The 27,555-nt window shown below is 50.6% G+C and overlaps 6 protein-coding genes across 6 annotated transcripts; 3 read left to right on the forward strand and 3 right to left on the reverse strand.

Moving 5' to 3' along the window:
- Window positions 1-5,636: 5,636 nt before the first annotated feature.
- LRP88_05695 (major facilitator superfamily domain-containing protein) lies at window positions 5,637-7,452 on the forward strand (the record flags this gene model as incomplete). The annotated part of the gene is made up of 4 exons (XM_083242245.1): window positions 5,637-5,687; window positions 6,380-6,722; window positions 6,783-7,050; window positions 7,107-7,452. 4 exons carry the CDS (start codon window positions 5,637-5,639, stop codon window positions 7,450-7,452), a joined length of 1,008 nt encoding a protein of 335 aa, XP_083101181.1.
- A 2,504-nt stretch (window positions 7,453-9,956) lies between these two features.
- On the reverse strand, window positions 9,957-11,539 carry LRP88_05696 (uncharacterized protein; the record flags this gene model as incomplete). The annotated part of the gene is made up of 7 exons (XM_083242246.1): window positions 9,957-9,985; window positions 10,143-10,282; window positions 10,335-10,557; window positions 10,610-10,933; window positions 10,983-11,133; window positions 11,186-11,287; window positions 11,531-11,539. 7 exons carry the CDS (start codon window positions 11,537-11,539, stop codon window positions 9,957-9,959), a joined length of 978 nt encoding a protein of 325 aa, XP_083101182.1.
- A 632-nt stretch (window positions 11,540-12,171) lies between these two features.
- On the forward strand, window positions 12,172-14,002 carry LRP88_05697 (general substrate transporter; the record flags this gene model as incomplete). The annotated part of the gene is made up of 8 exons (XM_083242247.1): window positions 12,172-12,258; window positions 12,313-12,580; window positions 12,632-12,726; window positions 12,776-12,835; window positions 12,883-12,968; window positions 13,024-13,657; window positions 13,710-13,823; window positions 13,877-14,002. 8 exons carry the CDS (start codon window positions 12,172-12,174, stop codon window positions 14,000-14,002), a joined length of 1,470 nt encoding a protein of 489 aa, XP_083101183.1.
- Window positions 14,003-16,364: 2,362 nt separating this feature from the next.
- LRP88_05698 (aldehyde dehydrogenase domain-containing protein) lies at window positions 16,365-18,138 on the reverse strand (the record flags this gene model as incomplete). The annotated part of the gene is made up of 6 exons (XM_083242248.1): window positions 16,365-16,727; window positions 16,776-17,049; window positions 17,097-17,468; window positions 17,524-17,623; window positions 17,677-17,971; window positions 18,094-18,138. The coding sequence occupies 6 exons, from the start codon at window positions 18,136-18,138 to the stop codon at window positions 16,365-16,367; spliced, it is 1,449 nt and encodes a 482-aa protein (XP_083101184.1).
- Window positions 18,139-20,062: 1,924 nt separating this feature from the next.
- Window positions 20,063-21,949, reverse strand: LRP88_05699 (flavin-containing monooxygenase; the record flags this gene model as incomplete). Its single annotated transcript, XM_083242249.1, has 4 exons — window positions 20,063-20,543; window positions 20,598-21,513; window positions 21,770-21,797; window positions 21,845-21,949. 4 exons carry the CDS (start codon window positions 21,947-21,949, stop codon window positions 20,063-20,065), a joined length of 1,530 nt encoding a protein of 509 aa, XP_083101185.1.
- A 1,523-nt stretch (window positions 21,950-23,472) lies between these two features.
- LRP88_05700 (fungal specific transcription factor domain-containing protein) lies at window positions 23,473-24,408 on the forward strand (the record flags this gene model as incomplete). Its single annotated transcript, XM_083242250.1, has 3 exons — window positions 23,473-23,960; window positions 24,014-24,213; window positions 24,272-24,408. 3 exons carry the CDS (start codon window positions 23,473-23,475, stop codon window positions 24,406-24,408), a joined length of 825 nt encoding a protein of 274 aa, XP_083101186.1.
- Between the last annotated feature and the right edge of the window lie 3,147 nt (window positions 24,409-27,555).

Genomic DNA, 27,555 nt, shown 5'->3' on the forward strand with positions numbered 1-27,555 from the left:
GGCATCAATAGCATCCGAACATTATCCGGTGTTGAAGGTATGGGATATCGCCAGTGGAGAGCAATTGCTTGACATCAAGGTTGCCGACCATAATACCGTCGTTTACTCAGTGGCTATCACGAATGACGTGAAACTAGCAGCGACAGAGTCTTACAATTATAGCAAGGACTCCATTGATTATAGGGATGTCTCCGTTTGGCAGGCCACGACAGGAGAATTGCTGGACAGCTTCGAAATTGGAGATGAGTGGAATGTGTTTCCCCAGCTTTCTTTTGAAGCTGATAATACTCAACTTCTCATCAACAGCGGTCTCTTCGCAATCAACGGCTCCGAGTCTTCTCTATCCTGGTCAATGGAAAGGCACATTGGGATTGGAACAGATTTAGACACAGGTTGGATCATCTGGTACGGCCAGCGCCTGCTTTTTATCCCCGTCGAGTTTCGGGGGAGTCGCTTTGCCAGAGTGCAAGGATCATCAGTCCTCCTGGACCGCAGGTATGACCAGGTCATCGTAATTGGATTTAGCCCCGAGGAGCTTACCAACATGTACAAAAAGCACGGATATTGACAAGGAGCTGGGTCGATAGACAAGTATCGTGTGGAGTTTCAGTACATCAACTCAGCTATGTGCCATACTGTTTAGGGGAATACCTATTAACCTTGATTCCCAGTAGATCCTTGCCAGCGACCATGCCTTTATTTATGATAGTCATTATAGACATGAAAAATACCTTAACATAGGATGTAAGTTAGACAGCTTTTAGAAGCACCTCTACGGAGTAACTTGTAGCCTAGTTTGTTATTATGCAAGAGCCGGGCCTTCCTATTTCGATAAACCATAGTAGAAGCTACCACTGCTCCTGGATGGAAATAAGAGCCGGGGAAGCTGGGATATCGATGTCTTCTCGGGCAAAACAAAATTCGTATTCGTAGAAACTTGACATGACCAAGGCAGGCCGCCCTCAACGCTGCGGTATGTGTGCATTTCACTTGTGAAAACAACCATGAGATCAAAGACGGCCCAAGACTAAGACCACAACATAATGTTAAGCTCATTCAAGACCCTCCTCTCTGGTAAGAGACGATGCGGCGTCTGCCTCTTTAGCCTGGAGCCCAGCGTTGGATCGCTCAAGCTCGACGTCGATAGGTATATCTTAACGGGCCGCACCGCCTCATCTCCAATATGTCGATTTCATGCTGTCCCTTGCGGTCTCTTCCGGCCTCGATGAATGTCTTGCGTGGTCGGCACTGGCAAAAATCAACCAGCCTGCGATGCGGCCAGCGAGGCCTTTTCCACATGAGCTCGGAAATGTTTCACCAAAGGCGGACAAGGTCAAGACCCTAGTCTCGTCCGATTCGAAAGAAGCGAACAAACCCAAGTCTGGCCTCACTGATGGGGCCTTTGCTTCGCTCAAGGCAGCCCCGGGAAAACGCGACACAAGAAGTTTCGAGGACCAGAGCTTGACAAGCAAAGAAGAGAATATAAATAGTCAAAACGAATAGGAACCGGACAGTAAGGAGATATGAGTCGGGGAGTGAGATGTTTTCGAAAAGTCTGGCATCTCTGTCACCCTCAGAGTAATGTCACTTCCATGAGCCCATTGACATCAGGCCTGATCTGGATCAGGTATGGGAGATGTCCGAATTTGGGAATTGGAGACTGGTCGGCTTGTCTCAAAACTTGAAGGGTACCGTGGGGCCTTGGCTGTCTCGGCGGATGAAAAACTACTGGCATCCGGATCAGATGGAACAATGATGACCTGACAGAGGGACAACTGGATCCGTGAAAAGGCATTAGTGGCACCAGAGGGCGGTGCCATTTCCAGGATGGCATTCTCCAGTGATTCAAACCTGATCGCAGTGGCAGTCTCCTCGCTGTCAGACGACAGATCAACAACAAGGCTAGCCGCGTCTGCCTCTGCTGAACTTGGCCACCTCTCCCTCCTTGCCTGAGTCGATGCAGCCTAAGGAGCGAGTGTCGAGCGCATCACTGGACTCTGGGGCGGTACCGGCAACGTCCTCGGACACGGTGATCATGTCATCATGGAGTGCCCAGGCGATGACACAGAGGGCGAAATCGTCATTTTTTCCATCCAATCATACTAGCCACTACAAGCGTTCTGCAGCTACCAGCGCTCCCCGGACCTGATGTTTCGTTCCGGGTCGGTACTGGTCATCTCAGACCCCGAAAGCGTGGCAATGTCTCCTTGGCAGGCTGATATAGCCCAGTTATTGCATGAGTTGCTAAATGATCAGAGGCGTTGGCTTACCGCCACTCCGCCATCTTGTGATTCAATAGTCAAGACTTCTGCAGGCTTTGAAACGGCGGAAATTTGGTACACTGAGTCTGGAGTGTGCCGACAATGTCGCAATGTGATAAATGGTGGTGTTTTTGGATCAACTGTGGTTGCCATATCGGCCGATTTGAAGCTCATAGCGTCTGCAACGGACCACGGCGAGGTCAAAGTTAGTCAAGTCAGTCGAGTCGAGGACGACTGTTCGCAGTCGCAAACATCAAGAATTGAAAACATGGCCAGCGCCAGGCTCGCCAGATCTTAGTCTATATACACCCTTTGATTTCGAAACCTCGACCTGGACGATTCGGGAAACAATTTCAGGAAGATGCCGGAACTATGGACGGCTTGCCCTTTCACCTGACTCCAAAAGCGCGCTCGTGATGGACGGGCGGGTGCTGGTTTGGGACATTCAAACCGGCACCCAATTGCTAGCGCTTGGACAAGACAGCAACCTCTACTAGGCAGCATTCTCGCCTTCTTCGGAGCTAGTTGCAACGGGCTATCTGGGAACTATACAAATATAGCATGTTGGCACGAGAAAATGCACCCGAACGCTGAAGGCCTTCACTCAAGGATACACTTCATCGTTGGTTTCCTCATTGGACTCGACATTGGTAGGAGCAGGCCAAGGAGGAATCATCAAAGTATGGGGTATCTCCACTGGGCGGCATGTCCGAACGATCCGCAAGCCACCGGGTAAGGAATGGAACACCAGGTGTCTGGCCATTTCGTCACACGCAAAACTGGTGGCCATAGCATCAAATCGTGGCGTGGTCAGGATTTGGCAGGTCTGTACTGGTAAGTTCCTCGGCTCATTGGATCCTGGTGTCCGGAGCTCGCGGCTATCATTTGAAAATGGCGATACACAGCTTCTCACTAATTCCGGCCTCATTGGAATCAACCTGGACCGCGTGATTGCGCACCAAACTACGAGTACCGAGTCAACATTCTCTACAAACCCCGTAGATCTGTCATCCGTGCTCTCGAAGAAGGAGGATGACTCCTTTCAGCTGCCTTGGGGGGGCGGGGGGGGGGGGGGGCATATAGGGATAGGGATAGACAAGAGCAGGAAATGGATCACTTGGAATGGCCGATCCTTCTTTCTCACTCCTGTCGAGAATGCCGAACAACATGTCGAAGTTCATGGGTCGTCAGTTCTCTTCAGGTCCATCTTGGGGAAGCCTATAACATTCAACCCTCAAAGTTCGCAAACCTGTTTTCATATTAGGGGCAGAAAGACAGAGGAATTAAGGCCATTTTCAGTCCCAAAACTTTACCAGAGACGTCATCTTCAAAGTGCAAGCATAAGTCTATTCTTGTACATCCCATAAAATAAATAAGATGGTCCGACTTAACACCTTCAACGTTTGTATGTGTCACATCCAAGGGGTGTGTGGCATCTAAGAGGGAAACTCAACAGACACATCCAAACTCCTAAAGGTCTCATCTCTTCCATCGGGGAACAATACGCGCACAGTGGGTAAACTTCCTTCGGCCAATTGTCTATTTCTATACGAAGCGATATCCGGGCAACATTCCCTTGGATTTGCCGCTTCAATAAGTCCAGCCCAGAGAACTTACCCCTGATAGGAACCGTGGCGGAAATTTGAGACAAAGGCTTGACCCTGGGCTTGAAACGAATTACCTCCCAATCTGGCCCAGCAGGGTGGAGGCCCGCAACCTCGGCCATGAGCTCAAAGAGTGAGACACATGCCCACGCATGGCAGTCTGACCGCAGTGACACTATATCTTCACACCAGCTCGCCAGATTCTGTGATAGCTGCGTCCTCCAGGGACTCCAGAAGGAATAGAACATATCGTTGTAAAGGGGCCCATCGATAAGGGCAAGAGCACGGAGAGCATAAAACAACACGTCTGTTGAAAGCTGAGTCAATCTCGTGCCTTGAACAGCCAGTCCTTGTGCAGGTACGGCATTACCTGATGGCGAGAGAGATTTCTTCAAGATGTTAAGAGCTTCGTAGCCAGTGACGGCACCACAGAGAACTGCCCAAGCTGGGCTGGTCGTGTAGAGAGAAGGGTATGAGTGGTGGAGAGAATAGCCAATGTGTCGTGATCCCATTGACTATGAGGATCCTGAGTGGTTTAGCAGCCACGGAACTCAACTCCACTTGTTTGGTCACGTCGACATCTTCATATACGTGAACAAATTAGTCTTCTTCCTGATCGATTCGCAGACGAGTTATCATGTCAAGGGTTATCTCCCTACGTGATTGAAAAAGAAAAAGAAAAAATAGGGGGGGCATCCCCCAAGTCGCATCGGTCCCAAGACCATCAAGGATACCACTAGTAATTGTGATCTTTGTTTGGCCTTGATCTACAGCGAGGCGCGCGAGCTCGCTACTCATCGTACACAGTAACACAAAGCAATTCTCCTCTTCTCCTGAGCTAGCCGCGAGAGGAAGGAAAACCAAAGTGAGGGAAAACCGCCCAGCGATAAAGAACCCTCCTTCTTTGCAACTGAGGAACAACCTCCCCCCACCCCCATGGCTTATGGGCCGGTAAGCTCTAGACCCCAACGCGCCCGGCCAGTTGCCCGTATGCGGGTATGAGGTCCGCGGGCCCCGTTCGAACCCGCTTTCTTAGCCACTGAGTGACTGGCTGGGGCTTCTCAGCTGGAAGTATGAACGAAAAGAGTCCACTTCGGTATCTGTCCACGAACTGGATGTTAAGTCTCCAGCTTTCGATTGATCAAGCGACCGCGCTGAGGGGCCTCTTGCTGCAAAGTCTCGAGACAAACAAGCAATCAGGGTAGTTCAATGGATCACCTTGGGTCATTTCAAGGGCCCAAGCCGACCACTAATGGGGATGGGATGTTTGATGATCAAGACGGCCCAGTTCCGCTCCCACGGCGCCATAAAGCGGAATAGGGATGGGCCGCATACTTAACTCTAAATCCAAGCTTAAACAAGATTGGGACGCGAGCCAGCACGCTAGTTACTCGGTTAAGGGATAGCGGGCAGGCCAACGTCTTTTGCCGCGTTAGAGGCAGTCATTAGAGAGGCTGGTGATTATCTTTCGCGTGATCATGTTCATGTATAAGTGAGCGATTTATGCAGGCCAAGACCTTGCTATCTTCTTAAATCCACTTAATCGCTATTAAATTTTTGCTTCGTTAAACATGTGGAGCAACAAGATGTTCTAGATCACGAAAGACGCCCCCGATACCGGTAAGTCGCCGTTATCTGATCTGTGTGGAAAAGCTACCCGTTACACTTTTTTTAATATTAGATATAAATACCGTCCCTCTTGACTCTTATGTACTGTGCCCGACCTTTACTTCCTCAGACTCCATCGTTTCAGAGCGTCGACGTTTTCACCATGGCTGTCATTGATTATACCAAGGAAGACGCCATTTCGGCTTCAGAGGAAGTCAGTTCTGCAACACCTGACAGAGTCCCAGTCGATCCAAACATATCATCAGACTCAAATTCTGGAGATGGTGATACCCGGCCATTCGTTCCAATGAAATGGAGAGTCGGCTCCGTCATGCTCATCTGTCTCATTAGCTTCGGGGCTTCCTGGTCTGCCAGGCTGACCTCATCGTTAAAGAGTACAGTGAAGAAAGAGCTAGGCATCAACAATACGCAATTTGCGTTGCTAGAGGCTAGTGAGGAGGTCATGGTCACTCTCTTAACCATGATCTCTGGCATTGTGACAGACCGGATTGGCGGCGCAGGTATGCTCTATTATTCAACCCCCTCTTACCTAGTTAAAGAGCACTTATATATAACGGATTGAGCAGGGGCTATGCTCTACGGAAACTTGATCATGACTGCGGGAGCATTCGTTATCGCAGGCGCAGCGACTTGCAAGTCCTATCCACTGATGATCTTCGGGAAAATCGTCGCAGCATTAGGCGATATCGCCACACAAATTGCTTATTACAGAGTGTTTTCAGCATGGTTTGCCCCTGGTGGAGGATTTGGGACCACGATTGGTCTTCAAATTGGGATAGCTAGAATTGGCGGCTTTCTTGGAAGCTCTACGGCCAATGTCATAGCCAAGGTATCCAGATCTTGTCCCTCATCCTTTTATCATCGCCACCGCTAACCTCTCTTTAGAACCTCGGGAACTTTGCCTGGGTCTTTTGGATTGGAGCCTGCGTCTCCGTCTTCACAAACGTGTGCACGCTTGTCTTTTTCTTCTTTACCAAGCTTGCCCGCACGCGCTTTCGGGCACCACCTGATCCTGCCACGGGCGAGCTTCTTGTTGAGAACAACCGAAAGTTCGAGTTTCGTAAAATCCTCGAATTACCTTGGGTGTTTTGGACTATCATGCTTTTCTCTATGGTGCAGACAAGCTGTTCTAATGTTTACTCTCAGAACGCGACCGAGCTTGCCGAGCACCGCTTCGGAGTTGATGCCGTCGCTGCAGGTTGGTACGCATCGTTGTCTCAGTATGCCGGTAGGCCACGCACACACCCTTGTTATTCTACCAAACCGATGATACTGATCTGGTTTATAGGCTTTTTTCTTAGTCCTTTTATCGGTGCTGCCATCGACATATATGGCCATCGTGTGACGCAGATGCTTATCTGTGGCACTGGAATGCTATTGTCAATGGGACTTATCAACTGGGGCACCACAACCACCAGTGCCGCAGCTTCCTACGCATTCTACGCCATTTTCAAGACGTTTGGTCCGGTGACCATCATTGAGGGAATCCGGACCAGTATGTGGCATCAAGATGTCTTTGGCACTGCCTACGCTGCCAAGGTGACAATGAATAATGCGTATGTCATGTCTATGAATTCCTAACTAAATGCAACGCAACTAACTCCTACACCAGGACCAACATCATCATTCGTATTATTACTGGCGTCATTCAAGATGCTGATGATAATTCGTATGACCGTGTCACAATTGTCTACGTGTTTCTCGCCACCGCCTCTACCATTGTGTCGTTAGCCATGCTGGTTGGATGCTGGTGGGCCACCGACCTGCAAATCTTGCAATTCACACGAAAGCAAAGAATCCGGTTCGGAGATACGATAAACGAGAGGAAGGCGCAATTCCATGGATCCGCTGGTGAGAAGGGTAGAGTGATCAGCAAGGCTTGTTTCCTGGTGTTGTTGGTATATGTGCTGGGCAGCTGGGCAGCCTGGATCTGGGGTGCTGTTACGGGTAATAACTAAGCAAAAGTTATTACAAGTATAGTTTATCTCTGTGTAGCATCCCGTGGATCACTGGAGTGATGGGAGCTCAATCCGCTGGGGTCCGTGTGGGGAGCAAGGATAGACTTGCTTACCTTGACTCTTAACTCATTTGGCACTCCTAGTTCTACGCCGCATGTTAATTCTTAAGAATAAAACCATGGTTTATTAAATTTACTTGCCATCGTCTAACATTTCAACCCATGCCAGGACTCATAATACCTAAGCCAACAATCAGTAAAGAAATCACGTCAAAGTCTCAAGTCTGATTCAGCCCTTGAGGCTGACCAATCCACAGGCCTCCCACCACAGCTGAGCCAACCAAGACAGGCAGCCGAGCAGGCACCTAAACGAGGTAGGCTGTGCAAATACCAACTTACTGATCAATGCCCCTCATTCCCTCCAGACCTCATTCCAATCTTATCCCTCACACTGGCTGGAAATGTTCATCTTATCTGTGCATTGCCGCCCGTTCATTCCCACTTCCATCCCCAGGATGGATCCATCATCCTCTTTCATCTACAAGCCACTCGACCGGGTCACATCTGAGATCCGGGTCGTCCGAATCCCACCCAAGGATGACGACAGCCTCTGGCTCGACACGGTCTGCCTAGACGACAATCCCACCTTTGTCGCCCTGTCATATGTGTGGGGCGATCCCAATATCACAGAGGCCATATCTCTGGACAATCAACCATTCCAAGTGACCAAGAACCTCGCCGCAGCCTTGAAACACATCCGTGGCAACTGTAAATCAGAGCAGTTCCCCAATCGGGTTCAAAGCCTATGGGTTGATGCAGTGTGTATCAACCAACAAGACTTCGATGAACGGACCCAGCAAGTCCAGCTCATGAGCCGCGTCTACAAAAGCGCAGCTGTTGTCCTCGCCTGGCTAGGCCCCGGGGATCATTCGCTCGCTTACTCTACAATCAACCTCCTTGCCAAAGAGATGCATGATGATACGAGGGGAGGCCTCAATGAAGAAAAGCTTTCTCGGCTGGATTGGCTGCAAGATCATCCCTCTTTGTGTTCCGACGATGGCCCTAGGCAATCGGGATCGGGTTTTCGAAACCTTGCTTGGTCCGCTGTGGCTACCTTTGTGAGAGATCCTTACTGGACTCGCCTGTGGATCTTTCAAGAGGTTATACTGGCCCGTGAACTGGTCTTCATTAGCAACGGTTTGGCATTGGTTACTTGGCCAATGTTCTATACCTTTCAAAAGGGCTTTGACCTGTTGCGAAAGAATATTCGCAAATTATCCTTGCCAAGACCAAACCACTTGTCTCCAAGCGTGTGGTTGGCATTGGCGACTGAGTTGGCGGGCGTCAGTAACATAGAACAGCCATGCTTCGCAAGAGGGATCTTCAGAAGTAGGTCGAAAGTACCTCAAACCCGGGACTATAGCTGGGTCATGTCAAGTTTTGCAAGTGGTCGCAAGGGATTACATCTACGGGCTTCTCGCCATTACTGAACCCCCAATTGTCCCAGACTACAACAAGACGGTGTCGGACGTCTACATCGAGTACACGGCCGCCTGGGTCGAGACTTGTCGTGATACGAGAATCGAGAGATTTATTACTTCTCTTTCGTTCCTATCTCACGCCGGAGTTGGCATCTACGGGTTCGAGGCCGACTTTCCCAGTTGGGCGCCCAACTTCCCGGCCGACGGGAAGCTTCCCATCTCAACAAGGATGGAAACTGGGCATGCGGATATAGGAGTTTTTGGAGACGACTCAAGCAAGCTCCCGTTTGTCGTCGCAAGGACAAAGAGCCTATTTGTCTGGGGTATTGAGGTTGACAAGGTTCACTTCGTTGCTCAGGATCCCGTATATGGATTAAGTACAGGTAGGGTGGATTTGCTGAAAAGTGCCACAACCGCCCTTTCGCAAGGCAAGCGATATAAAACTACATCAGGGGCCCTAAATGCTTTCTTCAGGCTGTTGCACAGGGATCAGTCGAGAAACGTAAGCAGATCAACGATTATCCGCGACCTCTCTCTTTTCTATCACATAACCAGGTCCTTAGATAAGTTAGAACCTCAGCAACAGGACAAAGTGCTGCGCGATCTGCGGTTTTCTACAGACCCAGTCGAGTTTGAGGCCCAATTCCGCAAGTGCTTTGCTCACGGTGCAAATTTTCGACAGCTGGGATTTGACAGAAATCTGAGGGACATCATGATGGAGTGGCCCAAGGGAGTGGTCGGTGAATCCTGGCAGAGAATGGAATTGCAGCTGATCAGACTGATTACGAACTGGAGGCTGATTAGCACGAGTGGCGGTTATTTAGGCTTTGCACCGCGTGGAACTGCAGTTGGCGATAGGCTTTGCGTGCTGAAAGGTTCTGATGTCCCTGTGCTTCTACGGAGGACAGATCTGGGCTCGTACACTGTCGTAGGGACTACGTTTGTGGAGGGGCTGATGGATGGAGAGGCGGCAGAACTTGAGCAAGTTAGGGAGGGCATCGATCAGTGGTTTCAGATGCAATAGTTAGACGAAGGTCACTTGCTCTGGCTCACCTGATACAAAGAGACTAGCATGTTTCGGCTACCATTTAATCTAATACTATTCCAAATCTACCCGCAGTCTTGCCAGAATTCATCAAATCAATGACTCTGTGGATGTCGTTGATGTCTTTAAACGTCGTCATGTGTGCTTGAATGTCATGTTCATGACTGAAGTTGATAGCTTCCGGCATGTTCTTGGGAATACCACTGCTACGGCCGGCAATCCGGTATTTGCCCAGGAGAATATCGAGAGCGCTGATGGACAATGGCTTTTGTGGGATCCCAGCAACCATCAAAAGACCGTTGATTCTACGAGACCGGTTAGTCTAGAAAGAGATGAAATCTATCAGCTTTGGCTTACCGCAATGTCTTTGGGGCACTTTCGTATGCAGCATTGGAAGCGCTGAATACGGCAGCAGCATGACAGCCACCACCCGTAATCTTCTTGATCTTGGTTTCGTAGTCTCGCTCCTCAAGTGTGTTGATGACAAGGTCGGCGCCTAGGTTTTTCGCATCGTCAAGCTGAGATTTAGAAATGTCGATGCCGACAACCTTGAGCTTTAGTGCCTTGGCATATTGTACAGCTTCCATTGTGTTAGCGTGTCAAAGTTTCTGATAGCATTTTTGAGAACGCACCTAGATGCCCAAGGCCACCGCAGCCTACAATGGCGATCCACTGTCCCTCACGAAGGTCACATCCCCGGATAGCATGATAGGCTGGCAAGACGTTAGTAAGCCCTTTGATCTCGGCGGCGTGAATGAGGAATGGATGCTGACCAGTGACGCCAGCGCAAAAGAGCGGCGCAGATGTGTCTGGGTTCATACCCTTGGGCAGAACCATGGCATTCCGATAGTCAGAAACGGAATACTCGGCAAAGTGACCAGGGCACGAAAAACCGTGCATTTTGCCTGTTCCTTCGTCGCAGAACAGATTGTGGACTTGGCATCCCTCGCAATCATCTGATGGTGTCAGCATATTCTTACTTTCGAGACCTTGTCCACGTACAACAGGCGTAACTGCAACCGAGGCAGCCAACAAGATCGCCAACCTTGAAACCCTTGACGTCTTTTCCAACACCAACCACATAACCTGTATTCTCGTGTCCGATCGTGGTTTTATCGGTGGGGGGCTCCTCGGCCGTATGGCCCCAGAAGAGCATCTAGTGTGGAGTGTCAGTCCACTGGGGCAGTCTGCAGGTCAAGGTGGTGTACCAGGTCTGAATGACATAGAGAAGCACTCCTTGTTTTGATAAGAATCTCATTGTCCTTGAAACCGGGGATATCGATACGGTTAACTTCAACCTTGTTGCTCAGCTGTAAATGTTGTCAGTCGTTGTTCGAGGTCTGGGGGAGGGGTCATGGGTCTTGCCTTGTTGTATTGCGCGGCAAGCATGGTGTTTGTCTCCTTGGAACCCATGGTGATCGGCTCGAACGTGGTTCGATACTGCAAACACGTTGTATTGTGGAATCGTGAGAGTCTGGATAGACGGCTTCAGGGATCAGAGTCTTCGTTTGATGACTAGCTGAAAAACAAGCATAGACCTAGCATGATCTTACGGTGAACATTCAACATTAAAAAGTATTGGAACCAATGCAGAAGAGTACCTGGATAATGACTCAGTTCATAGGCAGCGGTTCTTTGATCAGCCGCCTGACTGATCAGGTCGCCTGGAGAGCATCGGCAACCTGGCTAGCACTATGTTGGAGATCAATACACCCCTGCGAGTCTGTCGTGATTGGTTATTGACTTCCACGGAATTAGTTTCCGACTCCTGGACGTAAAGGTTGAAGGCCTTCATGAGTCAGTCAAGAGCGGCGTTAGTTACCCCACGGGTTATCCTCCATCCTTGCATAGCGCACCAAGTTGGCATGAGTCAGTCGCTCTGGCACAAGCTAATGGGGCCCGGCAACCCAAATCCGACACGATCTGAGTGAGGTGGCGCTGAACGGTGGACCTGGGGTACATGCTACAACCTGGGGATCTGGAGATTCTGGGGTTCGAGACCAAACGTGGGGAAGCGGTCGATTCAACTATGATATCTGCATTATAAAGCCATCGAGCCGACGTTCACAGATGCAGTTTGTTCCCAGCCAATAATATCATACGCTGACTGATCCGTTTGACTCTGTCACATCAACTGCCAAACACGCTCAACATTCCTCTCACCTCGCGTCCCCGTCACTGACGGCGCATCAACATGTTTACCAAACTGCGTGGAAGGTATCTCCAAGCTGCAATCACGTTCAGTGCTGGAAGCGCCTACTTGCTTTTTGGTTACGATCAGGTAAGTGTCTCTTGATCCCTCTGTCATGTTCAAGCGGCCAACAAGGAGTCGTAGGGCGTGTTGGGTGGTCTTGTTACCCAGCCCAGTTTCCTCGATGCCATCGGCAATCCGAGTCCCAGTTTCCTGGGCTTGATTGTCGCGTTGTACAACATCGGCTGCTTGATGGGATGCATTGTAGCCTCCTTGATTGGAAACAAATGGGGTCGACGCAAGATCATCATTTGGGGCTGCATCATCATGATCATTGGAGGTGCCATCCAATCTGCTGCTTTTGGCGCGGCGCAACTCATTGTGGGCAGACTCATCTCTGGAGTCGGTAACGGTGAGTCTTCCATTGTTCGTTCTTGATCTTTGCTAAACATTACATCACTAGGCATGAATACGAGCATTGTGCCAGTCTATGTCTCGGAGTGTTCACATGCAAAGCACAGGGGTCGTGCTGTTGCAGTGCAGCTCTCAATCGTGATTGTAAGCGACGTCCTCCATCTTGATACAATCGAAGCTGACTCTCTTTCAGTTTGGCACAGTCGTGGCCTACTGGCTTGATTATGGGACCATCAAGCATCTCACAGGAGAGGTAGTGTATTTGAGCTGCCTAGTGAGCCATTAGCTGATACAGAGTAGATCGTCTGGCGATTCCCGATTGCTTTTCAGAACGTCTTTGCCCTGGTGACGGTCGCTACACTCCCTTTTCTTCCAGAGACCCCAAGGTGAGGCATGAGGATCCCCTTTTGTAAACATCTCTAACTGATACCTTGATTGAAGATGGCTCTACTCCCACGAATATCGGACCGAAGCGATTGAAGTCCTCTCTCGATTGTATGACTGTCAGGAAGATGACCCAATCATCCGGTCAGTCCAGCAAGAGATCGAGACGGCCCTTAACCTCGAACATCAAACCGAAAAGTTCTCTCTCAAGAACCTCATCCACGACAAGACCCCGGTCAAGAATACCCGTCGACTTGTTCTCTGCTTCATGATCCAGCTGTGGCAGCAATTCACTGGAATCAACGTCATCGCTTTCTACGTTACAATCGTTCTCGAGACCAACGTTGGCTTGGCCAAGGATACGAGCAGTCTTGTCGCTGGCTGCATCCAGATTGCTTTCTGGCTGAGCACGTTCCCTCCCATGTATCTGCTGGATAGAGTTGGCCGTCGACCAATGCTCATGTTGGGATCTGTGTCGCTCTTAACTGCCATGGCCATATTTACTGCGGGCATTGCCGTCAACACACCTTCAACCTCGGCCATGTCTCTGGCGTTTCTATTCATCTACGAGATCTCTTTCGGCATGTCCTGGAACAGCATCCCTTGGCTCTATGCTCCAGAGATTACTCCCCTCGAGCTGCGACATGTGGGCTCATCCGTCGCCGCATTTTCTGAATGGCTCTGGACATTTGTGAGTATCTTATCGTTCCGTGGTCTCTAGTGCCAATGCTCATCTCTCAAAGGTCATTGCTCTTATCACGCCATATGCCATCGACACCGCAGGTTGGAAGTTCTATATTTTGTTCTGCGTCATGATTCTTCTCAACATTCCTTTCACTTATTTCTTCCTCCCAGAGGTAAGCTTGCCAACTCAAATTCCTCTCATGAGGGCCTGCCTGACGAATTCTAGACGAGTGGAAAAACACTTGAAGAGCTTGACTATGTTTTCTCTGGAGATGCATTCAACGCTCATGAGATCAAGGGTGACAGCGAGGAGGGCGGGGGATCGTGTGTCCAGGTCGAGAGGTCGATTTAGGGGGGACTAGTCTATAGATACGTGGTTGTTTCCGAGGGAAAGGCAGTCACGTTCAGGCTGAGCGGCTGGATGAGGGGGGATACAAGCTTTAGCCTCGTACATCACCAGGTAAAAATGGTGGTTGAGCAGGTACGGAATAAATTATGATGCGTTGGTCATTAATATTATTCCACAACTTTTTATTGTCAATGGCAGACAAGTCAGTCATCACCCAGCTTTTACTCTATCTACTGGGTAATATCAGTAATTGCCCCAGTCATCGAAGGGAATCGATCCTGGAATACTTTGCTAACTGTCCAGTTCCTCAGATCCCGTATGTGCCTTTCAAAGATGGAGTGCAATGTGCCCTCCCCATTCAGATCTGACACAGCGTCTAACCCATCAAACTTCCAATTCACACTGACATTTTGGGAATAGTAATCTGAGAACAACTGGAAAGGATATTCGGCTTGGTTCTCAATGAGGATGTCGCGAACACCAGGCCTGATGAGTCAGCTTCTGATCTAGCATGCGAGGTGGTTAAGCTTACCACGGTATGTTGTCAATCCAAGCAGCGTGAGGCACGGCGATTTGTGTCACTGTCGGTCTCAGCCACGAAGGCATGTCAGTGTAGTGTTGTTTGGTAGGGTGAATTTGCCACTGGATTGTCAGCTATGCGTACTCATCGACGAGATGGAGAATAACACATACCCTCATGGTGTGGCACATCAAATAGAAGAAGGCCAACTTTTCGGCCAATTGTACAGAAGGAAACGTCGACAACACTCTGGACATTATGCCACTCAAAGGGTGCACCGAATCAACCTGCTCAGGGTTGACGAGAGCACGTGTCGAGGGCCTTGGAGGGCCAACGATCGAGTCCAAATTCAGGCCATTCGACAGCATTTCCCTTCTCGACTTGAGAAATTCAAGAAGTATGAGGTCCAATGGGCATGTGGATGGCACGTGGGCAGGGAGAATTCCGAATACGGCGTTGGACGGGGCGTAATGGCTGACATTGGCTATCGAGCCGCCAAAGCCTGAGTAGTCTTCCGTTGTGTCATGCTGGACGACGTGGGATGCTTCCGTTCCTGATTGTGATGAGGCGCTGTAGGGGATGTGGGAGTCGGGGGCCTGGTGGCTTCCAGGGGGTGACAGGAAGCCTGCGTTTGCTGCCGGGGAAACATGACAAATGGCATGTTCATTACCCATAGCATCCGTAATGTTATAGGTTTGGTCATGTACTGGGGCTACATGATTCGTGGGTATCGGTGAGCTGTGGCTCTGCACCAGCTGGTCGTCAAAAGGCTCCTCCGAGTTGGATCTTGCAGCATCTGTATCATGTTGAATCTGCGGGGATCCTTGATGACCTGCAGACAAGGAGTCAACATCGGGTTCTTCCTGACGAGAAGGGGTCCCCGTAGTGGTCTGTTGGCCCCCGACCTGGCTCTCGTCTACCAAATAAGTCAGCTGGCTACAAAATGACTCTCATAGGTCTGCTAAGCTCACCCCGCGATACATCTGGGCCATGCGCGTCTTGGTCATGAGTCTTGCCGGCCTGCCTCAGGGCTTTTGTCACAAGCTCCGAGATGGCTTCCAGGCAGGTTATCAAGGATTGGTTCTCGTCACGCATGGAGTCAATTTGGGCGTCTTTCTGGCTGCAGCTTTCGCGCAGGTCGGCGCACGTCCCCTGAAGTTGAGAGAACTGGAGCTCAAGGTTGGTGATGCATTCCTTATTCCGTTGACGAAATGCGCGCTGTGCCCTACGATCGACGTTGCGTTTGTGCTGGATCTGCTCCTCTGTGAGATTCGACACGGCCCTGGAGCGCTTCCGGCTGGAGGCTGCTCTGGCCGTAGCTTGAGACTGGGCCCCTGTCATGATTGTGTAGCAGGCTCGCGGGTGAGTACAGATGGATGAATGGACGGCGAGCCAAGTAGACGATGCGAGCTCTGTATCAATCAAGGTCGGAGATGGGGGTACGGAGCCAGGCGTTGAACTGCCAGCCAAACCGGCTACCGAGGTGACGAGTGCGGGATCCCCACGGGGTAATGCGGGGTAGTTCGACGAGCAGGATGGGATAACCAAGGATCAGATGAGGTCAAGATTGCGCTGTGGATCACCAGCATGGATGTTTGACCGAGGAGAGAGAGGTGAAAGGAGGAAGCACGTTGGGGGGGATGTGGTCATTAGTCATGTACCAGATGCGTAGACGACGCTAGTGGCTGACTAGGCTAAGTGGCTCCTAGCCTGGCACTCTGCGACTCGTGTGGACTTCGCATCCTTAACGCCACTCACACCGCACCACTCTTTTCATGGGAAGTGACTGCATCAGGATCTGTCATCTGCTGATACTCTGCATCGCAAGTTCTTGACTATCTCCCCTCAACACGCCATGTTAATCAGAATGGTCTTGGGCTCAGTGTACGCTCTCAACGCATGCTCTCCATTCTCCCGACCAAGGCCGCTTTCCTTTGTTCCACCAAAAGGGCACGAGAACGAAATGGTGCTGATGCAGTTTATCCCAACAACTCCAGAGTCGATGAGCGAGCTGAGCCGAAGCGCCCGGGTGATGTCTTGGGTGAATACGCCAGCCATGAGTCCATACTTGCTGTCGTTGGCACGTTCAACAATTTCTTCTTCTGTTTCAAACCTGTTGATGACGGCTACCGGTCCAAAGATCTCATCTTTGTAGATGAAGGATGTATCCTTGGTGTCGGCGAAGACAGTCGGCTCAATAAAGTAACCCTGTATCGGTTAGGCCCTGGTTGGTCAGGCCCATATCAATGCACTCACCTTGTCACCTAACTTTTGCCCTCCGATCAACACTTGTCCGTCCTTTTTCTCTATGGCAGATGATATGATGCCCATGATACGATCGTGCTGGGCCTTGTCCACAACCGGCCCAATCTGCGTCTCGGCCGCTTCCGGGTTACCAATGACTTGTCGTTTCGCCTTGAGACCTTCAAGGTAGGCTTCAATAAATCTGTCGTAGATCCCCGACTGCACGTACACTCTTGTTGCTGCGAAACAGATCTGACCCGAGTTGCTTACGAGTGCATTGACGGCCCTTGAGTCCTTAGCAACGACAGCTTAGTTAGGAGTAGGTCTTCTCACCAGTTGACTGCATTTTCGAGATTCGCATCGTTGAATACCACGGCAGGGCTTTTACCTCCGAGCTCCAACGTGACTCTCTTCAAGTTGCTTTTGGCTGCCAAAACTTGCACCGTCTTTCCTGTCTGGATACTGCCCGTGAAGCTGACCTTGGCAACGCGCATATGGGATGCGAGAGCAGCCCCTGTCGAGCCATCTCCAGTCAGGACCTGGAAGACGCCAGGAGGGAAGCCAGCCTCGAGTACCAGCTTCCCAAGCTCTGCAGCCATCAAAGGCGTCTTCTCGCTGGGTTTCAAGATGAAGGCATTTCCGGTGGCGAGTGCCGGGGCGGCCTTGAGTCCGACAGAGGCCAGTGGTCCGTTCCACGGGATAATGCTGCCGAGACATTAGTTGACGGTCAAGACAAGAACGGTCGGTGACCAAGTCTTACCCTGCCACAACACCAAGTGGCTCATTGCGGACTATCTTGTAGAAACCGTCATCAGCGGGAAAACTCTGGCCAGCATGTTTATCGACCCATCCTGCGTAATCTTGTCTTGTCAGTTTCTAGGCACCATGTCTCCAAGATTTGAACAAGACTCACAACGGAAGCAACCAATAGCAGTGCCAATCTCAGACTTTCCAAAAGGCAGAAAAGGGGCTCCCAGGGTAAGTCGTGTAAGATACGCAAGACGCTCTTGGTTGACTTCGAGCAAATCGGCAAACTTGAGGAGAATTTCCGTCCTCTGGGTGTGTGTCATTCGTCGCCAAGGCGAGTCTGGCTTGAATGCCTCGTTGGCGTAGGCGACGGCCTCGTCAACATCCTTGTCGCCTGCAACTGGAATTCGATCGCTGACCAAATCTCCGGTGGCTGGATTGTATACAGACACGCTTGTGGCCTGTCAGCAACATGGCGCGGTACCTGGAAGGGGTTGAGGGTACTAACTATTTCTGGCTACTACTATCGACATACTTGAGTCGTCAGCTTGCACTCGACAGGACATAATGATAGGATTCTTACCTGGTTGTTGATAAACAATTGGGTCAAATGGGGTTCGAGCTCCATGGTGGTTGTTCTTAACGGTGATCAGGCAGCGTCTTTGGAACGGCTATGTTATAGATACTTGATTGTCATCTACAATCTCAGAGTCAAGGAATTTAAAGGGGTTTCGCAAAACGGTGGTAGATATCCTACTTTTCGACTTGATATCTACATCGTTTACACTGGTTCCTTTGTCATATGCGTTTAGCAACATGGTCAAGCGAAGCCTGGAACTGAGTAATGTGCCAGGCTCCACAATGGATGGAACATGTTTGCCAGAAGTGGGCGTGCCATGAGTCATGTCAGACCATCCACATCAAGCAAGGGTGCTAAACTTACCCGGTACCATAGCGTCATGGAATCGCGTCATGAAGCGGGCTACTTGACGCGTGTTGTAGTTAATACGTTTAGTGAACAGGAATATCAGGGGGCTTGTTTGACACCGCTGGAGCTTGCATCACCAGGCATCCATTCCCAAGTACATCAATCTTCGCATTAACGGATAGCGAACAAGCTCGCGCCATGACCTCCACTGCTGAAATCGCCTCAACCAAAACCTCCAAGGTTTGGCTTGTGACGGGGTGTTCGACTGGTCTTGGTAGATGCCTAGTCCCAGCCGTTTTGGCACGAGGCGACAAGATCATTGCTACAGCTCGACAGGTCTCTGCCCTGAAAGATTTGGAAAATGTCGATAATCTCAGAGTGCTCTCTCTTGACGTCGCGGCAGATCAGACCGAGCTTGCCGCCAAAGTCCAAGAGGCTCAATCATTTTTCGGAAGAATAGACGTTCTGGTAAACAATGCAGGATGTGTGATTTCGGGTGTCTGGGAAGAACTCAGGTAGGCTCCTAAGCATAATTCCTGTCTCTATATCTCACAGTCATTCAGTGCCAAGGACATGAAAAAAGAGTTCGACACCAACTTTTTCGGGGCCATGAACATGACCCGAGCTGCCCTTCCGTTTATGCGCTCACAAAAGTCAGGAATCATCATGTTCATGGGAAGCATTGCAGGCTGGCATAGCGCCGCTTCAGGTGGGCTATATGCTTCCTCCAAGTGCGCGCTGGAAGGCAAGTTCTCGCCAACAGCTTCACCCATCTGTTCATACCCACTGACTTTTCCAACGAAGGCGCTGTAGAATCTTTATCCAGAGAAGTGTCTGATCTTGGCATTCGCGTACACTTATTTGTCATCGGCCGTTTTCGTACAGGTATCCTAGGAGAGCAGAGCGAGATTGCAAAGTTGAACTCACAGCAAGGCATCGCCGACTACGCCAGGGTGAAGGATGATTTTGCACAGCATCTGACGACTTCTCATAATCGCCAACCTGGAGACCCTTCGCGAGCTGCGGAAAAGATGGTTGATATTGCAAGGGTGGAGAATCTCTCCGCCAGCCAAGCCGCGAACCTGCCACTGCGCATTCCGCTGGGGGCAGAAGCAGTGGCGATCATGAGACGAAAGTGTCTGGAGACTCTCGCAATTTTGGATGGATGGACCTCGTTCAGCGCAGAGGCAGACTTTGAGGATCCTGGACAACTGCCGGCGTTCTATTCGTAGCAAGTGTGCGAGTATGGATAGACAACATCTGCCTACCTGCATTGATGGTGCGCTCCTCTCGTAGAAATGTTCGATTACACTGTCGTATTCCATTATCATCTGTAAAAAAATACATTCCAAATGGGCAACATTGAGAGCATTGAGATGATGATCAGGTGGGGAAGATGAAAGCCAGGGCACTCAAGCGAAGTTGTCAAGTACAATGTCACCTCGGTCACAACTACTACATCGAGGGATTAGATCTCGACATGGCCTAGTTCTACATATAATTCTGAACAAGAGTCTGGCAACCACGTAACTTGGCATGAATTGTATTCGAGTCCTGTCTTCTATACCTATACCAAGCAACGATTTAATGTCAGATGTGAACTCTCCCATTGCGGACTAATGCCCTATTCTCGTCTATTCAATAGACGGACAAGATCTTCAAGAGGATCTGGAGTTGTTAAACCACTCCAAAACACTGCCAACCCGATGCTGGCGATGAGGGCCAGCCATGTCCGTGATGAGATACTCTTCAAGTTTCTCCATGTCCTTCGAATGATCCAAAATGGAGATCCTCCTGTCATGAGAAAATGATTCCACTTGGGGAAGAAGGTGGCTTGCCAGAAGGTCACGGCAAGACCAGGCCATGCAGCCGAGTTGCGACCGGCCTTGTTGATGTACCAGTTGCTGCATCCTGCGGAGAAGACAGTTTCGCCAAGCTTCTTATCCAGGTCCTGGATAAAATTCTCTTCAGCATCTTGCTTCACTTCAATCACGTTGGCGTAGCCGTCAATAACTGGCTTCACAAGGACAGACGTGATGTAAGCCACCTGCACTTCGATGGCATAGATGACAGAGTTGAAGGCAGGAAAAGTGTTTGGTCCGAATCTTGACAAGTTAGCAAATGTGAAGTAAAATGGCATAGAAGGTATGTGAACTTACAAGATAGCAAGGTTTGGCATATTGTGCACGAATGTTCCCATGTATGCTTGAGCACCGCGTCGTCTAGACCATTGCTCCTGGAGTTCCTCGCCAGACTTGCCAGTGATCTTCATCGGGGCAAGAAAAGACTGAACGTCGAAGCCGGTTGCAAGAATGACAGCGTCAAAGTCCTCCCGCTTGCCCGTTTCACTGACAAGGCCGTTTTCAGTGAACTCTTGTATGCCCTCAGGGAGCAGTTCAACATTGTCGCGGTGGAGAGACGCCAGGTAGCCGGGATCGTAAATACGTCTTTTGCAGCCGAGAGGGAAGTCGGGAAATATGAAGTCATGGTATTTCTGAGGTGCTTCTCTGCGGATGTAACTTCTTGCCTCTGCCTCAACAGCAAGACGCTTCTTGATCTGCCTCTTGTCGGACCCATACACCGAGGCGAGACTGTCGGTCTTGAGGAAAAGATCAAGCCTGTAGTACCTCTGCCAGAATGGCAAATAGCGGAAGCAGAACCTGTCAAAAGCAGAGAACCCCCTGTTGGGTCGAGGATGGTACCACTGAGGGCTGCGGGCGTATTGGACGAGCCGTTTGACCCCCGGTGCGATCGAGGGCACCACCTGGGCAGCGCTACAGCCATTGCCGATTACAGCCACGGCTTTGTTTGTCCAGTCAAAGGTGTGATCCCACTCAGCTGTATGGAATACTCTGCCCTTGTACTTGTTCATGCCAGGAAATCGAGTCGGTCGAGGGATAGAGAAGCCGCCAACGGCTGAGAGGAGAATAGTGCATTGCTTAGTGAACTTTTCTCGAGTGATTGGGTTGACAAAGTGGACGTGCCATGCTCCGTCTACCCACTCAGCACCGGTACACTCGGTGTTGAAGCGAAAGTGGCTGCGTAGCTGGAACTTGTCCACCGTGTTCTCCATATCTATGTTGGTGTTAACTACTTATCTGCCATTGACAAGAGATGGATAGACGGCAGGGGTTGTTGCAAGACTCGTACATCTGAGAATCTCTTCTTGGTCTGCAAGTGCTTGAGTCCAGTCGGGATTTAGATTGAAGCTGAAAGAATAAAGATGTATGGGGACATCGGAGCCGCTGAGCAAATAGAGTCAACATCTTCAACAGCTTGCGTAGGGCTGGGCAAACGAACCATCCTGGGTAGGTATTGACTCTCCAAGTACCTCCAAGGCCTTCTCGCTTCTCGTAGATCTGTATGTAAGGTACGTTAGTGGCGTGGGGTAGGATGGAGACGGGACAAAACATGCCTCGAAGTTTCTGAAACCAAGTTTCTCTTTGAGGGTGTGCGCCATGGAGATGGCGGCAGCACCGCCGCCAATGATGATGATGTTGGGCGCAGACATGTTCAGTCTTGTCCTGCACTAGTATGGGGACGGTGTTTGAATGGTTCAAGTTTGCTGCTTCAGGCAAATGTCCAACGGTGTCCTGTTGAAGACCACTGTAGATAAATAGTTCATCTCTTTGCTCGTGCTTGCCGAGAGAGGCGTAGAATCAGGTCCTGAGTGAAGGCTGGAGTAGCACAAGACAGCGAAATGGACTCGAGCGTCTCCGTTTGCGGGTGTGGAGGTTGATTCCACGGGTTTAGATTCCGAGACCAAGGCTTTCGGGCACGTAGCTTGTTTCACCCTCGGTCCAAATGTTGGACTTAGCTGCCGGCAAGATTTCCACCGAGATGGACTGGGTAACTGTTTCAATGCCGTTCACTTCGACTCTACTGTTGTCAAGACAAATCATGGATTGCAAAGCACCGCGTCCTGCCCGGTTTAGGTAGTTGAACCACAGTCACCATGACGAGACTGTCCACTTGGAATACTTGGGGTAATTTCTACAGCTAACTCGGATGGTTAAATGGTGGACATTACTCTTGGCGCAGATATTGTTCTGAGGTTTGTATTCATCGCCCTGACTCTACTCTGCAGAACCCCGGATGATTGTCCGCGTGCTTTGTTGTGCCCTTCCTGCCTAGTCCATAGTAGGAAAAGATTTCTCTGCGATTCGTGAGCCTCTAGCAGTTCTACTGTACTGTAGGTCAGCGAAAAATGCATGGGCATGTCGTTTGTCATGCTCTGGGGGCCAACAAGTGGCACATGTCATGTCCACCCCCGCATCTTGCTTCCCCAGAAAAGCCAGGCTAGCCCCATTATGTCAGGGGTTGGAAACCTGGGGTATCTTGAGATTGATGAGATTTTTCATCTGGCTCCATGACTCCGCAGGCTTGACTGTCCTTGTATCATGATCAAGCAATCTTATCCGTCAAAAATGGTCGGATCAAAGTACGTCAAGAGTGCATGTCTCAACTGCAGGCGGAGAAAGGTCAAGGTAAGCATAGTTTGCATTGCTTTGCCAATTCTGCACTTCTTGACCTGACCGGCCGTGTTGCAGTGCGACGGGAACCATGTTTGTTCCAACTGCGTAACCTCCAATCTCGAGTGCTTCTACAATGTTGATGGTGACATGCGAAGGTGCGTGTGGCAGAGCCTTGTCCATTACCATCTCCTGCTGGATGCTAATACTCTCTACCCCAAATCGCAGATTATCAACTAGAAAGACAATCGTGAATCTTGAAGCACGCATCGGTCAACTCGAAGGTGTTCTGCGAGAGCACAATATCGAACAGCCCCAGCCAACGCCAACCTCGGCACCTGGATCAACCACCTCCCCCAAACACACATCTTGTACGTCAGAAGCACAGCCGTGTGTCAGTGTAAACCGAAGCCAGAGTGGCAATCGCAAAGGCCACGATGAGTGTCAACCGTCAGACCCCAAGACTCCTTCGTTGGCACTCGGGTGCGCATCGTCGCCGAGCCTCATCAGGACTGGATCCTACGAGCCGATAAAGGATCCGGATACCTCACGCGAAGTTAGAATGGACCCAGCACCGCCCCCCAGTATTTCGAACCCAAGCGACCACTTCGTGCTGGTTGATACGCCAGATTCTCAGCCCGCGCCCTATCCGAGCTCCCTCCACACCAACGTACAAGATTCCGGAGATGAAGACAATAGCATAACGGGCATCCTCTCTGCACGCATGGGCGCGCTGAGACTTGTTGAGGACGGCCAACTGCGGTACTACGGGCCAACGTCGAATCTGCATGTGCATGCAGATGGGCTTCGATCACTCTCCAGTCCGTCATTCCGCTCCGTGGCGACTGAAGGCATTGGCGTGCTGCGGAGATTGGGGTTAGATCAGGAAGTGCCTTTGGCCCTTGAAACTCACCTCGCCATGCTCTATTTCGCTTGGGAAGACCCAGCCATCCACGTTGTCGACCAAGAGACCTTTTTCGCTGAAAAGCGACGTTGCCTATTACAAGACACAGGGAGCCCATACTATTCCGAAACTCTCAACAACGCCATGTAAGTGACTGGCCTAGCACACTATTCATCTAGCAGAACGCTGACCCATCAAGTTGTGCCATGGGCGCCAGTTTAGCAGCCGGAGAGAACCTCTACCTCCCGGAGCCAGCCTCCGAGTTCTTCTCTGCCCGCGCCAAGGCGCTCTTGGATGTTGAAATGGACAGCCCTACGGTTGCCACCGTCCAGGCGCTGGTGATTATGAGTGCCACAGAGGCAGCGTCCACCCGAGATGCTCGCGGCTGGCTCTACAGCGGTTGGTTAAACAAGAAGTACATTTCATAGTCGAATGAGACTAACGATATACGTTCCAGGCATGGCAACTCGGCTGAGTGCCGACTTGGGGCTTCATCTGGACATGACCAAGCACATCCGTGACGGGCTCCTCACACCCCGTGACATGGAGATACGACAGACAGCCTTCTGGGGAGTCTTTATTCATGAACAGTAAGATCTATGAAGCTAAAGAAAATTCCTGCTAACCTGGTTTTTCGGCAGCATGTGGAATCTCTACGCCGGCCGCCCCTGGGGGTTGGGGATTCAAAACATAACTATTCCCAAGCCAGAGGCCGAGCTGGAAGACAAGGATTGCAAGATATGGAAGTCCTATCCAGGCACTGCTTGGCAGCCTCGTGGACTTGAGTCCGGCGTGCTCTTCCCGGTTCGCGCCTGTACCGCTGCCAATGCCACACTTTGTGGTTTCATGCGGCAGATAAACATTACACTGTAACGTCATTGTGAAACCTGGAATGTGGGTAAGAAAGGTACTGACTCGACCGACATCAGATATGCTGGAGAAACCATGGAGCTGAGCGCGCTCGTCGAGTTTCTCATCAAGACCAAGCAAGAAATGATGGAATGGCATGCAGGATTATCTCCGCTGCTGGGAATCAGCGACATGGGGTCAAGCAGAATCTATCATCCTGCCGTTCTTCAACTACAGTGAGTTACCATGCCCTTGCACGACTTGTCTCTTTGGGTTCTTCTATACTGATGGACATCAGTATGCAATATTATGCCACCCTCATCTTTCTATATCGGCCATATCTGTCATGCCAGCTGGTATCTCAGGTGACGCCACAAAGTACGCCAGAGAGCCGAGCAGCAATGCAAAGCGTTCCGAGTGACTGCGTCGCAGCAGCCCACCAGATAGCTGAGATTCTCCGATGTTATCAGCAACAACACTCGCTCCGGCATGGAAACGTACAGATCGTTCACATAATTCTCACCGCATCTCTCACTTTTATTCACGATGTCTGCACGCGTAGCTACGCAGAGTCCCGCCATTCTCTGAGCGACCTGCAGCTTTGCTGCCACTCACTGGGGGAAATTGGCCGGTGCTTTGGGAACGCAACACGGGCGTTAGAGGTCGTCATCCTTGTAAAGAGTGAATGGCAAAGGGCTGCCGGAATCCGAGGCGGCCAGAAGACTGGGACAAAGCGTCCAAGCTTCAGCATGTCTGGCAACTCGGAGGAGCCTGGCGGAGATGATCGGCCCAGGCGAAGACATCGAACCTCGATCATAGACAACAACAGGTCCCAGGCACCCAACTTCAACATGCCTCCTCTCTTTGTTGATGAAGGTGCTTTGGGTCTCGAAGGCGTGAACATTGGCAGACCCAATCTCGATGCACAATGCCAGGATATGTGGCCCTTCTCAGGCGACGCTGGCTTTGACGTGAACGAAATGATGCCGCCGATCGACTGGTTCAACAATCAGCTGCTGGAAGGGAGCCATATACCAGCACAAGATGCGTTGCCTGAAGCTCAGGCAGAAATGCAGGTTATTCCAGACGAGCCGAGTGTCGAACCCTCAAACACGGCGTAATGCACTTTTACGGATCCGGTCATGATTCAGTTCCAATGCGCGATAGGACAGGTTGGATTTTATGACATGTAATTCGAACTGCAAGTCCACCACGTTAGTATAGGCACCAAGAGCTGGGATGGAAAATATTGATATCGTCTTGAGCCTGTCGCCTCTTGGTGTTCTCGAGCAATCTAAGCACTTGAATCAGGCAAAAGGAGTACAATGTAAGAAATGCGCCTGGTGATGATGTAGATGAGGAGTCGATCGAGTCATGAGTCAAACATGCCCTTGAATCACGTACATTCCATTGCGGCTCGTCATAATCCAGGTCAGTCAGCCTAGCCCAGCTCCACACAAGCTGTCAAAGCCGTGGAAATGGATCCCGCGCCACCGACTTCCGAGGATGGGGGACTGTGGAGCAAGAGGCAGAAGGATATACTTAACACGGAGCCGAGCAACGCTTACCTCGGGTCGATAACGCATGCAATCGACTCACGGTTGGCCCAATGAGCACCTCTACACTGCGCCGCACCTCGATGGAGAGGATATCGAGAAGGAGAGCCGCGAGGGCTTGCTTGAAATGCCGAAAGCGCAAGGTTCGCTGTGATGTAACCCGCACCTCTCAGCCATGCAGCAACTGCCGGTATAATGCCCACGAATGCATTGTGGTGCCTCGATTCTTTGCGCCGTATGGAGACCCATCGTATTGTTATCACGAGAACAGAACCGCTAATCATCTTTATCTAGGATACCAGGTGATTTCTCATTCCAACAACCTTTACCCGACTTGCACAAACGTCTCGATGATTCTCTGTCTCTTGAGATCTTGGAATTCTCACCTCCAACACCCCCCATTAATTCTTCCTCTGCTGGAGAAGTTACTAGGCTTCCCGCATCCTCCATTATCGAGGAGATCTACCCAGTCGCCCAAGCAGAGGCAGATTTGTTCCATAGCTCGCCAATCCATTCAAACGACCTCTCTACACAGCCTTCGTACGATCCAACCAGTGCTGAAAGCAGTCGCCGGACATCTTTCGGAACTGCCATAGATGAAGAAGCACCCAAAGTCTCTGGTGAGATTGCAGGTCCCCTGGCCATCACAGCCGGATGCTGGGAAGAAATCGAGTCAGCCGAAATACCATCCCGTTATGATTTCGCCCTTGAGTCCCAGGGGTGTTACAGGATTCCGTCAGCACCCGTCCTCAAAACATTCATGCATCATTACTTTCTCTATGTGCATCCGATACTTCCAGTCCTGAACGAAGGGGACTTTTGGGGTCTACACTTTCCAGAAATACAGACGAATCCACAGACTCGTCAACCCAGTATTCTTCTGCTCCAGGCAATGCTCTTTGCTGCGTGTCCGGTAGGCTTTCAATGAGGAATCCACGAAACTGTACGCTAATTTTGTGCCAAGTTTGTCGCAGAAGAGGACGTCAAAGGATTGGGCTTCGAAACGATTCGCCAAGCAAAGGCTTCCTTCTACAAGCGGGCAAAGGTATTGTAAGCCCACGATACTCAGATCTGGCGATCTTTAAGGCTAATTCATCTGAGCAGCTTCTATACTCTGCGCAGGATCCCTCGGATCATGTCCTGATGGCGCAGACCGCACTGTTATTAACCCACCGATGCCCTTCACTCGGCGATGGCGAGCAAAGAGCGAATGGCACTTGGCTCAGTCGTGCCATCCAACATGCAAAGGCATTGAATGCAGACAAGTGTGCCAACAGCCTTGATTCCGCCTCGCCCCAGCAGGGAAAGCGTAACAACACTCTACGTCGAATCTGGT

This window comes from Fusarium phalaenopsidis (genome assembly GCF_050370095.1).
Source record: "Fusarium phalaenopsidis strain FUZ10S chromosome Unknown contig_32296, whole genome shotgun sequence".
In the NCBI taxonomy this organism is placed as follows: domain Eukaryota; kingdom Fungi; phylum Ascomycota; class Sordariomycetes; order Hypocreales; family Nectriaceae; genus Fusarium; species Fusarium phalaenopsidis.